This window comes from Rhinatrema bivittatum, chromosome 4 (genome assembly GCF_901001135.1).
Source record: "Rhinatrema bivittatum chromosome 4, aRhiBiv1.1, whole genome shotgun sequence".
Classification (NCBI taxonomy): Eukaryota; Metazoa; Chordata; class Amphibia; order Gymnophiona; family Rhinatrematidae; genus Rhinatrema; species Rhinatrema bivittatum.
Genome location: NC_042618.1, coordinates 132360742 through 132374050, shown reverse-complemented (window position 1 = coordinate 132374050; position 13309 = coordinate 132360742). Strand labels below are relative to the sequence as shown.

The window sequence follows — 13309 nt, the reverse complement described above, 5'->3', positions numbered from 1 at the left end:
ACACACACATATATATATATATATATATATATATATATATATATATATACACCCTTCACAGGCAGCCTCCCATACTCACACACAGATGTAATTCAGGCAATCAAGATACAAGGGTCATTTCTCCTCCTCTGCTGCTGCCAGCTTGTACCACCTTCTTTGGGAAGAGCAGTCATTCTACAGCTTCTCCTTAGTGCTGGCCCCACAGTATTCAACACTCGCGGTGTCAGCACTTCCTGTATTCTCATATCGTGCATCGCGAGATGAGAATACAGGAAGTGCTAGCACTGAGAATGTTGAATACCGCGGGGCCAGCACATGAGGAGATGCTGCAGGACAGGCTTCATCTTCTGCTCTGGCCTCCTATTTCTTCTGCTGCCGGTGGGATGGAGTCCGCTGGCGGCTGCATGGGCTTTCTGCTTCTTCTGACACCAATGGGATTGGGTCTATCAGTGGCTGCATAGGTCTCTCCCTGCTCCTGACACTGTCCCCCCCCCCCCCCCCCTGGGTGTGCTGCCCTGTGCAATTATGCAGTTTGCACACCCAGTGGCACTGGGCTTGCATTTTATAAAAGTAAAATATCTCTAAAATGGGATAACATTGATACTCGGGCTGCAGCACTCTTGTATATATCAGCAGTAGCTGAGAGGCTCCAACATCAAACATAGGAGAGCCTGAGACTTCCTCCTCTCCCTATTCATCCATTTATTCTTTTTATCTTTGTCACAGTATCTATATAACTATCTTTTACATACCCTGTCTATAGTATATCTAACTACCTAAAGTGTCTATCCTCTTGTACTTCTCAAACTTGTCATATTTACCATATCTCTAGTATCCATAGGAACATCTCTTGCATGTCTCATCTATTATTTATTTATTTATAGATTGCATTTGATCCATAAAGAGCTCTAAGTCAATGACAATGTCTAATTTAATCTACTGTATTTATCTAAATTATCTATACAATATATCATATGTATCTGTTGACTTTCCATGTTCCTTTAACACATACACTTTCTTCCCTTGCTTGACTTATGTTCTCATCACAATGGAAAACGAGGGATAGCAGCATGAAGAAGCTACTGTGACAGCATTCAGTAGATTCTACCTGGAATTCTTTATTGTTCCCTAGTGTGCTGCCTGTTTGGCAGCACACTATGGGTCCTTTTCCTTCATGTAAAATCCATGTGCATTCTATTAAATGCAATTTATCCCAGGGGAGAAGACTCTGGGTACAAAAGGGAGATGAGGGAAGAAGGACAAGTGATAGAATTGCCCTGACATCAGCATTATTTATTGGTGCAGTATAGAATAGATAGCGGAAGCTCCACGGCCTAATTCACTAGACTACGAAAGACAGAAGAGAAAATAAAACTTAACATTATCAACTGCACCAGTCTTGGAGAAGACTTGATTTAACATATGCTAATTTACTGACACGTAACATGTAGGTCACAACTTCAACATCACATGAAAATTACCTTTTTTTTTTTTTTTTACAGCAAAGTATTGTTTTACATTATAAAATTCACTATAAGGTAACACTTCCAGCTCAGATCTGCCTAAGCAGAAGAGTCCTGAGTCAGAAACCAAGTTGTAAAGACAGGTCCATCCTAAATGTATATCACACCATTCAAACAGCAGTGCAGCCATTGTGTGATCAAAGGTTCTTTCTTTAAGTATTCTTTTATACCAATTCCCTAACGTTTTATGGGCAGTCAGACTCCTCTGAGGAGGTAACAAAAACAAAACAAAACCCTAGACCAAAAGAAACTGGATATCCAAAATCTGTAATCCTGAGATCCTGAAAAGAGTTGGCTTGAAGCCGGACTGTTTCAGGCCCTTTGAAGTTCATATTCTTATCATCGCCTTGCATTCAGTATTTGGTAGCATAGATTCACAATACTTTCTCACCTGGAACGTTTGCGATCCTTCCCCTCTGACAATCTGGCAGGAAGAATTCAGCTCAATCTGCCCCTGGGGCTTCCGGATGACATCACTCTGTAGGAACAAAGCCATTAACTCTCTCTTGGCAGCTACAAGTGCTCTTCACACATCTGGCTGCAGGCCGGTGAAGCATTAATGTTACCATTCCAAAGCAAGAGAGGCAGAATCCCTCAGGCCTTAAAGAGCTTGACTCACCCAGACCACATTACAGCATGTTATCAAGTGGAGACACGAATACTCCAGCCAGCAAAAGCCTTAGCTCTGAGCAGCAGTCAAGTTACCCAAGGCTCTATTAGTAGACAATTGCTCGTGACCTGAGTTATAAACCTGTGAAAGGTATCTTGGGTCCTGCTTGGCTATTAAGCAAGTGATCAAAGATGATAACTTCCTGCATATCATCCAGCAAAAACAGAGAGCACTGCGGTGGTGCGGCTTATATGTTACTGGCAACTTGCCAAGACCGTGCTCTACATCACTGCTGTAAATCTTCATCTTTCGATTGAAGCAGCAAGAGCCTCGTGTCATGTCCCTGGTTCTCTCCCCCTCTTGTGCTCAGAAACATGCCACTGCCGACTGAAAGTAGGCAAATGCCAGCTAACATCCATGATCCAACATGGCAATCGGCTGTTCTCCTTGACTGAAGTGTTTGAATTTTAACAGTAATTCAGGATTTGTGTGTCAGCTAAAGATACGGTGAAGAATGGATATCCAGGATAAGTACCTCTTGGAAAAACAGGGCAGAAAGGGAAAATCGCTATGTACTATTGGGGGGTTTCATTTCTAAGTCTCTTACAGTTTCTCTGACTCTTGATGGTGATTTCTACCATGTGTCATTTGATGTAGGCTTTTCCTTGATAAATTGGTTATTTACTCTTTTGGATAATAGAAAGACTAGGGGGCACTCCATGAAGTTAGCACGTGGCACATTTAAAACTAATCGGAGAAAGTTCTTTTTTACTCAACGCACAATTAAACTCTGGAATTTGTTGCCAGAGCATGTGGTTAGTGCAGTTAGTATAGCTGTGTTTAAAAAAGGATTGGATAAGTTCTTGGAGGAGAAGCCCATTACCTGCTATTAATTAAGCTGACTTAGAGAATAGCCACTGCTATTACCTGCAACGGTAACATGGAATAGACTTAGTTTTTGGGTACTTGCCAGGTTCTTATGGCCTGGATTGGCCACTGTTGGAAACAGGATGCTGGGCTTGATGGACCCTTGGTCTGACCCAGTATGGCATGTTCTTATGTTCTAAATTAATTTAAATTATGCATGGCAATAGAAAATCAGCCCATAATATATCTTGGCTGTCTGTGCTTTGTATATCATGCTCTCTGTAGAATGCAAAAATAAATAAATAAATAAATAAAAATGCTATACTTGTAGGAATAAGGGGTCAAAATAACAAAAAGATGTCCTTTTCTACATAATATTTTAGAGCATTAACAAAAAAACACTCATAAGGTTTCCTTTCTTTACAGAAATGCAAAGTCACTACAGCAGCGGAGACAGTCATGCTTTAATGCACTGTAACTACTAAACCTTAACCTCAGAAAAATCCCCTAGAAGGAAACCATGTTCACATGAGAATTTACTGTTTCTCAAAGAACATATGACATGTAAGGAAGACTCAAGGCTGATTGCATTAGACATGGGGAGAAGTTCAATAATGTTAAACTATCAGATTTCCAAAGACCATGCTAAGTCTGAAACCCCAGAGCCTGGAACAATACAAGCTGACAAGGCAGAATTTGGAACTTCAGTGCCCATAAATATTCTTAGTGGGGAAGGGACCTTGGGCACTGACGTGTGTGGGAGGGGTGGGCATATCCCCTGGGGTTTCTGTGCTCAGATCCTCCCTTTATCCTGTCCTCTTTGTCCCTCTGCTCCCCTTCTCTCCTCCTCTAGTCGGCCCATGGCAGCAATGGAAAGAAATTAATGTGGGACTTGTGAGCAAGTATCTGCTCACAGGCTCTGCTGCAACCTCGTCTCCTCCTCTGCACAGGCTTCCTATTACTAAGAAAACCTACGCGAGGGCAGGGGTTGCCACAGGGCCTGTAAAGCCTGCATCTGCTCACATACCCCATTGCTGTCTTCTTTCCATTGCTGCCACGGGCCAGGCCAGAGGAAAGAGATACACCACCATCTAGATCCCCACCAGCACGCTTCGAGCTCTGGGCTGGCACCAATCCATAATGCTGATGTCAGGACACACCTGGAACTTTTGAGTTGTGGTCACCATGAGATTGCTTTTGATTAGCAGAGTTGGGGAAATGGACAATATATAAACTTTCTCTCTTCTAACCCCTCACTCTCCCACCCCTGCTAATCCACATTTTCTCACATACTCTCTTTCTCTTTTACATTTCTTCTCCCTTTAGGGATGACCCCAGCACTGTCTCCCTTCCCCCTGTCCCTTTAACTCTCCCTGATCCCTGAACTCTCCTCTCCCCCTCCCCCCCCCCTAATAAATCACTCACAGCTCAATGACTTGTGCTTTGGGATGTCTTCCTCCTCCTCTTCCACTCTGTCCTCATCTGAGTCCCAAGCCTTGGAGATCCTAGAAAGCTAAGCTGTAGTCTGCTCCAGCCCTTCCCCTCCTTCCTGTTTCTCCCCACATGCAGCCTGCTGACACAGGAGGGGAGGGGATGAAACTAGAGCAGACACTGTAAGCAGAAAACAATAACTGTGTTTCCTTTTTAGCCCCTCCTGTTCTTTTTTGCCTCATATGCTGCCTCTATAGTCTACCCCCTCTGTTCCCTTCTCCATCCCATCTGTTCCTTGCATGCTGACTGAAGGAGAGGGGCTGGAGCAGAAAACAGCAGGGCTTTCCAGTATATCCTGAATGAAACTGGAGGATTCCCAGATATGGGGATCAGATAGTGCCCTCAAAAATTCCCAGATATGGGGATCAGATAGTGCCCTCAAAAATTCCCAGATATGGGGATCAGATAGGGCCCTCAAAAATTCCTAGATATGGGGATCAGATAGGGCCCTCACAAATTCCTAGATATGGGGATCAGATAGGGCCCTCACAAATTCCTAGATATGGGGATCAGATAGGGCCCTCACAAATTCCCAGATATGGGGATCAGATAGGGCCCTCACAAATTCCCAGATATGGGGATCAGATAGGGCCCTCACAAATTCCTAGATATGGGGATCAGATAGGGCCCTCCAAATTCCTAGATACGGGGATCAGATAGGGCCCTCACAAATTCCTAGATATGGGGATCAGATAGGGCCCTCACAAATTCCTAGATACGGGGATCAGATAGGGCCCTCACAAATTCCCAGATATGGGGATCAGATAGGGCCCTCACAAATTCCCAGATATGGAGATCAGATAGGGCCCACAAAATTCCTAGATATGGGGATCAGATAGGGCCTTCACAAATTCCTAGATATGGGGATCAGATAGGGCCCTCCAAATTCCTAGATATGGGATCAGATAGTGCCCTCACAACTTCCTAGATATGGGGATCAGATAGTGCCCTCACAAATTTTGCGCTGTAGGCAACTACCCTTGTTGTTTAAGTGTAAATTCAAGCCTGCAATTTCATTAACTCCAACTTCAAATAATCCTAGCACATTTCTATTTCTCAGAAGAAAGCTGATATTTTCATCTTCTCACGTGCGGGTGTCGGTGTAGCTGGGTCCCGAATCATGATATCATGTGGCTGGGTACTGCTGTTAATGAAGTTTACAGCGGGTGCTGAAGTCAATACAGCTTTGTGTTTTTGAGGCTGGTGTCCATGCAGCTGGAAGCTGGGTACTTACAGGGGACTTGTAGTACATGATTTCTCCATTTCTCAGGACAAACCAGCGTCTCTTCCAGGTTTTCACTTGGCTGCCCATTTTCAGCAAATAGCCAGACTTTTCCAAGGGCTCCTGAAGCACGGAAAAATAAAAGAAAGAAAATAGGTTCAAATATAAAAAGGTTAGGAAAACCACAAAGAAGGTGACAGACAAGACAGCAACAGAAGAAAAATGGACAAGTTGCATTCTGGGAAAAAAAAAAGTTGGCACTGCTGCTTTAAAATATAGTGGGACACTTTGCGTCAAGAGAGTTCAGTATACCTTAAAGAGGGTGGGGCCAAGGTGAAAGAGGGATCCCCAGATAAAGGAGAAAGCAGTGCCTATTGATCATGGCTTATCTTTGGAGGGAATTTCTCCATTTGCTCCAAGGCCTGCTTCCAAGGGCTCCTCAACTTCAGAGGGACCACCCCCCCAACACACACACACACACACACACACACACACTCCTGCACCTACGGGCATGCCAGATGTAAGGTTCAACCCTGGTAGTGACGAGGGTCATGATACTGTGACATTAATGGTTGTAAGTAAAATATACTGCTGAAGTACTCCAGGAGTCTGTTCAGAATTAATGCAGCAAACATGAAACATTTATCAGCAGGCTCCGAAAAGGGATCTCACTGCACGGCTTTCCCCAAGTAATGATGCTCTGCTACAAACAGTACACACTAAATTTCAAGACAGCCTCTACCAATAAAATTCATTTGAGAAAAATGTGCCCTGGGATTGTTAATGAGGGTGTCAGCTGTGTGGCTGTCAGGTCACATCTACTAGCAAAAATCTTTTGTTTAACACATTCAGCTATCGAACAACTAAATGATGGATTGCAACGTCATTCCAAAGACAATTTTTAAAGCCTTTTTATGCATGCCAGTAGAGATTTAGGAGAGTAAATTGGCTGTCTGAAACCTGCCTTTCTTCAATGCACCTAAAACTACCCATGTCTTTAGTAGCATTAAGAAGAGGCATTCCCAGGGGTGTGTTTAGGGCGGGGGAAAGGTAAGGAATAACACTTGATTCAAGATTGCATTTTCAACTCTACGTGAATCCAGTATAGTGTGGGTTGGTATTCTGATCAGCTTTGGGATAGATAGTGGAGGTCTGTGTTTGTTGTAGCTGGTTGTTAGTTGTGTGACATCTGTGGTATCTGTACTCTTTTGTGCTTGTTTGTACACCACTCTGGGCGCCTTTTTAAAAATCGGGAAATCGGTGCCTATGAGTAACAAAGTAATAAATACATTTTCTCTGAGAAAAGCACCCGCACAAAAAGCAGGTACAAGCAAAAGTACACGTGCATTTTCCCTTCAAAAACTGGGCAAAGTTTGCCAGTAAAAAGCACTCACGAACTTTGTCCCAATGTGGATAGTCTACAAATTGCCCCCTCTGTAACAGACTGTTAAGTCAAGCTCTGCTATGGTGTGATGCTCCCTACTCCTGAGAGTGCCTCCTCAAATGCTGCATGCTGTCATACTTTCCTCAAAAGGCCACTCCCAAAAAAAGGACCATTCCTTCCCTATTTCTCCATTCCTTTTGCCGGAAGCCCTGCAGGGATCAGAAGGAAGAGTCACCCACATTGCAGGTCCCATCGGTGGAGTAGGAAGAGGTTCGCAGTAACTTGTGCTCGGGTTCAGAGTAATCGCTGTCTATTGAATAGGCATCAGGAGGAATGGCGTAGTCGCTCTCAGAACTCATGGAGGACATGGAGACGCCTGCGGGCAATAAACAGCCAACGTGAGCCAGTAAAGCTGGGAAGGCAGAGAAATGTCCGTGAGCCAATCACTGCTAAGGGCTCAGTTTATCAAAACCTCACTGTAAATACTGCCTACAAAATAACATCAGGCGAAAAGGCATCACCATGTTTGATTATTGGAGAAGATATACAGTTTATTATTACACCCGGGTCAAAAGTATGTGGCAGATGTTTCTGTAGTGTAATAATAATACTAGGCTGGGATAGGTGCATGGGGGGATTAAAAAATGTTTCTTGAAAGTGATACCCCCTTTCTCAAATATTGAAGTGAGATTTGGTTACATTGGATTTGCTTGCTCAAGAATGTTAATTTCCTATTGAATTATTTTCATCAATGTTATGTAACAAGTTACCTTATATAAGTTTTGTGATACAATTGTATTAGAAAAGCATAAATAAAGAATTAAAAAAAAAAATGTTTCTGTGTTCATTTTAAAATTCACTTGCCACAGTACAGGTCTGGCCAGATGGGCTTCCTGACACATAATAGAATAAGATAAGCATCTACGAAAACTTAGTCTAAAGCTAATTGGCATTTGTAGTTTTCCTCCCAAAGCACCTCCACTCCAGTGTGCAAGTCTAATTTTAATTTATTTATATTCTGCCTTTCATGACTGATCAGCCACTTCAAAGCAAATTAAATTAGGGTGCCATGGGTATCTCCCTGTCCCCAGAGGGCTTCCAATCTGAACAGCCCACTAAATGGCCTCATAAGTGGCTCCACAGAGATTTATGCTGGTATTCTGTAAAATTACGTGGCAGGAGATGCACAATTTATAAAACACTGCATATTTCTGCCCCAAAAGTACATGCATACGTTTCAGTCCACGCATAAATTTGTAATGCAGAAAAGCATATACTTTCTCTACTCAGGTCATAAATGTGTGCATATAATTCATGTGCAGAATTTATTTTATTTATTTATTTAACTTCTTTTACTATACCGACACTCAAGACCAGGTCTTATCGTACCGGTTTACATTAGAACAAGGGGAAAAAACCAATTAACGTATAAGTGGAAATGAGAAGTTACATTAAAACAGGGAGAGTAAAAACATGGATGTCGGAAGATAGGACAGAATTAAGTATAAAACAAGAATAACTGAAACAATGCAAAAATATCTTCATTTTCTCTAAAAACTGTGAGGTCAATATTCAGAAAGCTGGTGAGCAGCAAATTTATCTGGGTAAAGTTGTGCACGTAATTTTTCACGGATATTCAGCAGGACTTACCCAGACTGGTAAGTCCACTGAATATACATGGATGAAATTACATACCTAATTTGACATGGATAATGCTAGGATAACTATTTCCCCCTGACCAGTGTTGTGCGCATATCTTTAGCCATAGGGCGCTCAATATCTGCACTTACCGGCTACAGTTTAGCTCCCGCCCTTGGAATGGCTCTTCAATGCCCCCTATTTATCAGGATAAATTTTGTATGCAAAAGATTTATGCAGTCACTTGGGGGGTGTGCGTGTGAATATGGGGGTGTGGGGGGAAATATTTGAATCTTGGGTTTTGAGCAGATAATTCAAGTTTACCCGTTATGTACTAAGTCCTACCAGTTACTGTTGAGGAGAGGTTTCTGACAGTTTTGGAGAGACATTCCACGGAATCAGTAATGGATCTAAAATCTACGGCCCCCCAGCTTACAATCAGCACAACAGAGCTTTAACGTAATATCGGACACCACATTCCATCTGTTACCTCGTTTCACAGCTCGTGGGCTTCCTGGCATGCTGTTCTTTTTGGTCTCTGACCCAGCATTGGAGGCTTGGAAACTGGCCTGGGAGCTGCAGTCATCGTCAGAGCCCGATGATTCATCCAGGAAAGGAACGTTGCTTATCTGGGTGGCTCTCTGGAAAAGAAGCGCCCCGAGAACGCAGGATTGATGAAGGATCACACCACCACACCCAAACACAGATGTGCTACATTATCCTGTCTTTTTTTTCTTTCTGAAGAAGACAGCAGGAATGTTCGAAACTGCCACTAGCCCTGGAACCCCTAACTCTCCTGTTTCCTGCCCCCACGGATCGGCCTCGCATGTCAGGGAACGAGCCAGCGAGCCAGGTGAAAGCGAGGCCAATAGACAGGGCGTTCTGGAGCCATAGAACAGGCGTCATTCGTAGCCACGTGAAGTAAAATTCCCCAGCCCGTCTTCCCAAAACTGCAATATGTTGTGGCCCTCCCTTTAGTGCGTGAGACCTTCCTCTGCCACCAGGAGAATGGCGCGGAATTGATACAGGGCTTCGAGTACTAATGGGGGTTAGTATTAATCCGCACAGTGAGCACTGACAAACATATTGTATGTTAATGCGGGTGTTCTCTACAGCACATGTACAGTGTGCGTTATTTGTATGCTTGTTAGTCCAACGAAAATGAAAATGACCAAAATAAATGAAAATGTCCAAAATCCAGAAAAAAATTGCAAATGGCCTGATTAGGGATTTAGCCTGGACACACTGTCCAGCATTAATACCTGAAAGAGTTAATGTGCCCTCTTAATGATGCAGAGTTGACTATACCTCAGGAGATGCCTACATTAAACCCAAACCCCTCCCAAAACAACAACAGCCTTTATGATTCACCCTCGCCCCATCCTCCCTGAAACATCTAGGGGCCCTTCTGGGCACCCCATCTTCCATCACCCCGACTGCCCACCTCCCTGAAATCATACCTCCAATCTTTTCAGACAGAAGGGAGTTGGTTCCTTCCTGCTGACAGAGATGGCAAAATCAAAATGGCGCCTCCGACACTGACCTGAACGCCAAAGCATTGCTTTTTCAGGGGATGGGAGGTCTGGGCTTGGAAGGCACCTTGTCATTTTTCTTCGCTGGGGGTGGGGGGGAGAAGAAGCCCGAGAGTCCTGGCATAGGCAGCCCGCCTTCTCCCTGCAGCCTATGTTAACTGGCCACATTTCTCATGGCCGGCTAACGCAGGCTGCAGGGGACAAGCACACCACGGTAGTATTGGCTCGGCTGCATTCAGATGAGTGTGGCCACTTTTAACATCTCCGGAGTCTGCATAACATTGGCTTTGCATGGCGGATGTTACAATTGGCAGGTAACTCGTGTCACCATGCTGGTTTTCACGTGGCTTAGAATGCAGATCCCCCCAGTCTTGCACACGCGCCCCAGGAGCAGTGCAAGTGTCCTGGGACACCCCGGGATGTGAGAGACCAGAGCCCGTTTGCTCGCCTGGCTCCTCTCTGTGGAAATGTGCTATCAGGGAGGCCCTGTGCCAAAGTCTAATACTCTCCCATCTCATTCCCTTTTCATTCTGTGAAGCTCCCTAAAAGTCAAACTAATAATAGGGAAAAGGGCGAGGGAAATGAAGTAAGAAGGAAGGTCCAGGTATTCATGCTGCGGTTTTCTAGCTTACTCTGATACAAACCGAAAGGGGACAAGTCTTGTTATAACACAAACTGCAACAAAACGGGGTTGCACGAGCATTAGCATTTTCCAGGTCCCAGGTAACTGCCATGCTAACAAACCAACAAAGCTGCGCTTTCCAGTGAGAGTGTACAAATCTGGCTGCTTTGGTCAAACGTGCTTAACAAGTGGCAATTGTAATTAAAAAAAAAAAAAGACGACATAAAAGAGAGCAAGATCAGAGCTATGAGGCATCCCGAGCAACTTTTATTTAGATGGGAGGACAGGGGAGTCTGATCAATGACTCAGCACCACCCCCCTGCTCTGAGGCAGCACCTGGTATACTGAGATGAAGAGTACTCATTCTTTTTTTTTGTTAAAAACAAGGGTTGAGCAGCCGGCTTTTGCACACAGGCACACATGGGTGGCAAAAGGCAATTGCTCTCGGAGAGCAGAGAACACTTCTTACCCCCTTAAGAGTTGTGTAGACGGGAACAGTGACATTTTTGTAAATGAGGTGAGTGAATGGACTGGAAGCTGCGTACGTCGGGAAACTGGAAACTGAAATGCAGAGGAGGAAAGAAAGCAAATGTTACATAACTCTGCCCAATGCTGGACAACTGGAAATAGCCCGGAACACACAGCAAATGGCTGGCTTTGGCGAGGAAGCCATATTATATACCTTGTTAACTGAAGCTGGGAACTAAACTGCATGTAACGGAGCTGCCACATAAATTACCTGCAATGTTACAAGATTAGCCTCCCTAGTCAGTCCTCCTCTCTCTACTAGACGTTTTCTTCCTGCTACAATCAGACATAAGAACCGGTGGTGTCAGAAGGTGCATTCAACCTAAAGTTTCTTTTGTTAAAGTGAGTTGGGAAAAATGACGTTTATTGCAGATTCTGACTGATTCATTCCTCAAGATTTCCAAATGTGTTTATTTAACATTCCCTTACATTATTTTAGACTGCTTCTTTGCTCATTTTAATGGGATGTTATCTTTCAATCACAGAGAGGAATACATGTGAAAAGCTTAACATTGCTAGCACACAGCAGATCTACACACTATGAACACAGACACGAGTGAGCGCAGACAGCAGGATGCAGACAGCTCTCAGGCAGGCTTAGTGGGGTGTTGGGAATAGGGTTGCCACCTGACTCCATGATATCAGGAACAGGCTAATCCAGTTCTTGTTTTACCTTATTGCATACATGGACTTGAACTTCTGATTGCTCCAATGATTTTCCCTTCCTATGAAAATCAGAGTTGCTAAGTAGTCTGCTGAGATAAAAAATTACTGAATATAATTGTTATCATACAGGTGAATTTTCAAAGGAGTTATGCACGTAAATGTAACATACTGTATGTAATTAAGTGCACTTAACATAAGTATTGACAATTCAATGGCATATATTGTAGCAATTTTCAAAAACCCACTTGCACAGGTAAAGTGCTTTTAGATGTATAAAACCCAGTTTTATGTGTGTAATGCTTTTGAAAATAAGACCTATATAAAATAATCTTCCTTGTATTCTTCCCCTTTTCAAGGCTTGAATAAAGTCAGCGCAGTTAGGTATGTTTTTATGACTGTATACTTTCCATATTTGTTTGATGATTATTGCCTAACTTGACATTTCAACATTTTTTTCTGGTTAGCTTTAATTGCAAAATAACAAATTAAAAAAAAAAAATTTAAACTACAACTTTATGTGTGCATTGAAGTAAAGCCAGGACTGGATTAGCTTGCTAATTATGACTTGGAACCTAGTGTCAATCCTAGCTCGGAACACCATCAGGAGGGGACAGGAGTTGCCTTGGTTTATGGCAAGCCCCAAGCTACAGAGGAAGTAACTTGTTATGAAAATGTTATTCTCTCTCTTTGCATCTGCAAAGTGCTATTTTTTCAAAACTATACACAAGAGTTGAGGGATAGAGAGGGGAACTTGAATTTGGCTTCTTGTATGTCTCTCTAACTATGCTTAAGCTTAAACATTCAGAATATTTGCTGAATAATTCCTGCATGAAATCCTTAGATTTGTCTCAGAAATGAATGAAAAAACTTGAACTCCTGCAGAAGGGAGTTCCTTATCCTTTTGTTGTTAGCTAAGCGTTGTAGCCAAGCCGGTATGACACCCATGTTAAGCGACCTGCTGCTTCCCCCATATTACACCAGAGAGCATTCCAAGGTTGTACTAAAGCTGGTTGACCTTGCTTCTTCTCTCTGGGAATGCAGTGAAGCCGTATCAGTTTAAGTTGGCTTTTACTGCCTCCTTTGTTTGGCCCCCTACCATTCCAGGCAGATGGGCCTATATACATCCTTCACCCCCTCCCCCTCTTCCGTCTCCTAGGTGCCTGATGTCATGGAAGCGCTCGGCACACTTAAGAACATAAGAATATACCAACGATGCCACTGCCGAA

The 13309-nt window shown here is 43.4% G+C and overlaps 1 protein-coding gene across 2 annotated transcripts in view; it reads right to left on the bottom strand.

Annotated features, from left to right (window-relative positions):
- The window catches only part of PLEKHH1 (pleckstrin homology, MyTH4 and FERM domain containing H1), a 302331-nt gene that overhangs the window by 103792 nt on the left and 185230 nt on the right, over window positions 1–13309 (bottom strand). For both annotated transcript variants that reach the window (XM_029598848.1, XM_029598847.1), the window contains exons 9-13: window positions 11359–11450; window positions 9226–9376; window positions 7337–7473; window positions 5726–5836; window positions 1915–2001 (exon numbers count right to left, since the gene is read on the bottom strand). In XM_029598848.1, coding sequence (XP_029454708.1) covers window positions 1915–2001; window positions 5726–5836; window positions 7337–7473; window positions 9226–9376; window positions 11359–11450 — 578 coding nt within the window. The remainder of the gene's footprint in view (window positions 1–1914; window positions 2002–5725; window positions 5837–7336; window positions 7474–9225; window positions 9377–11358; window positions 11451–13309) is intronic.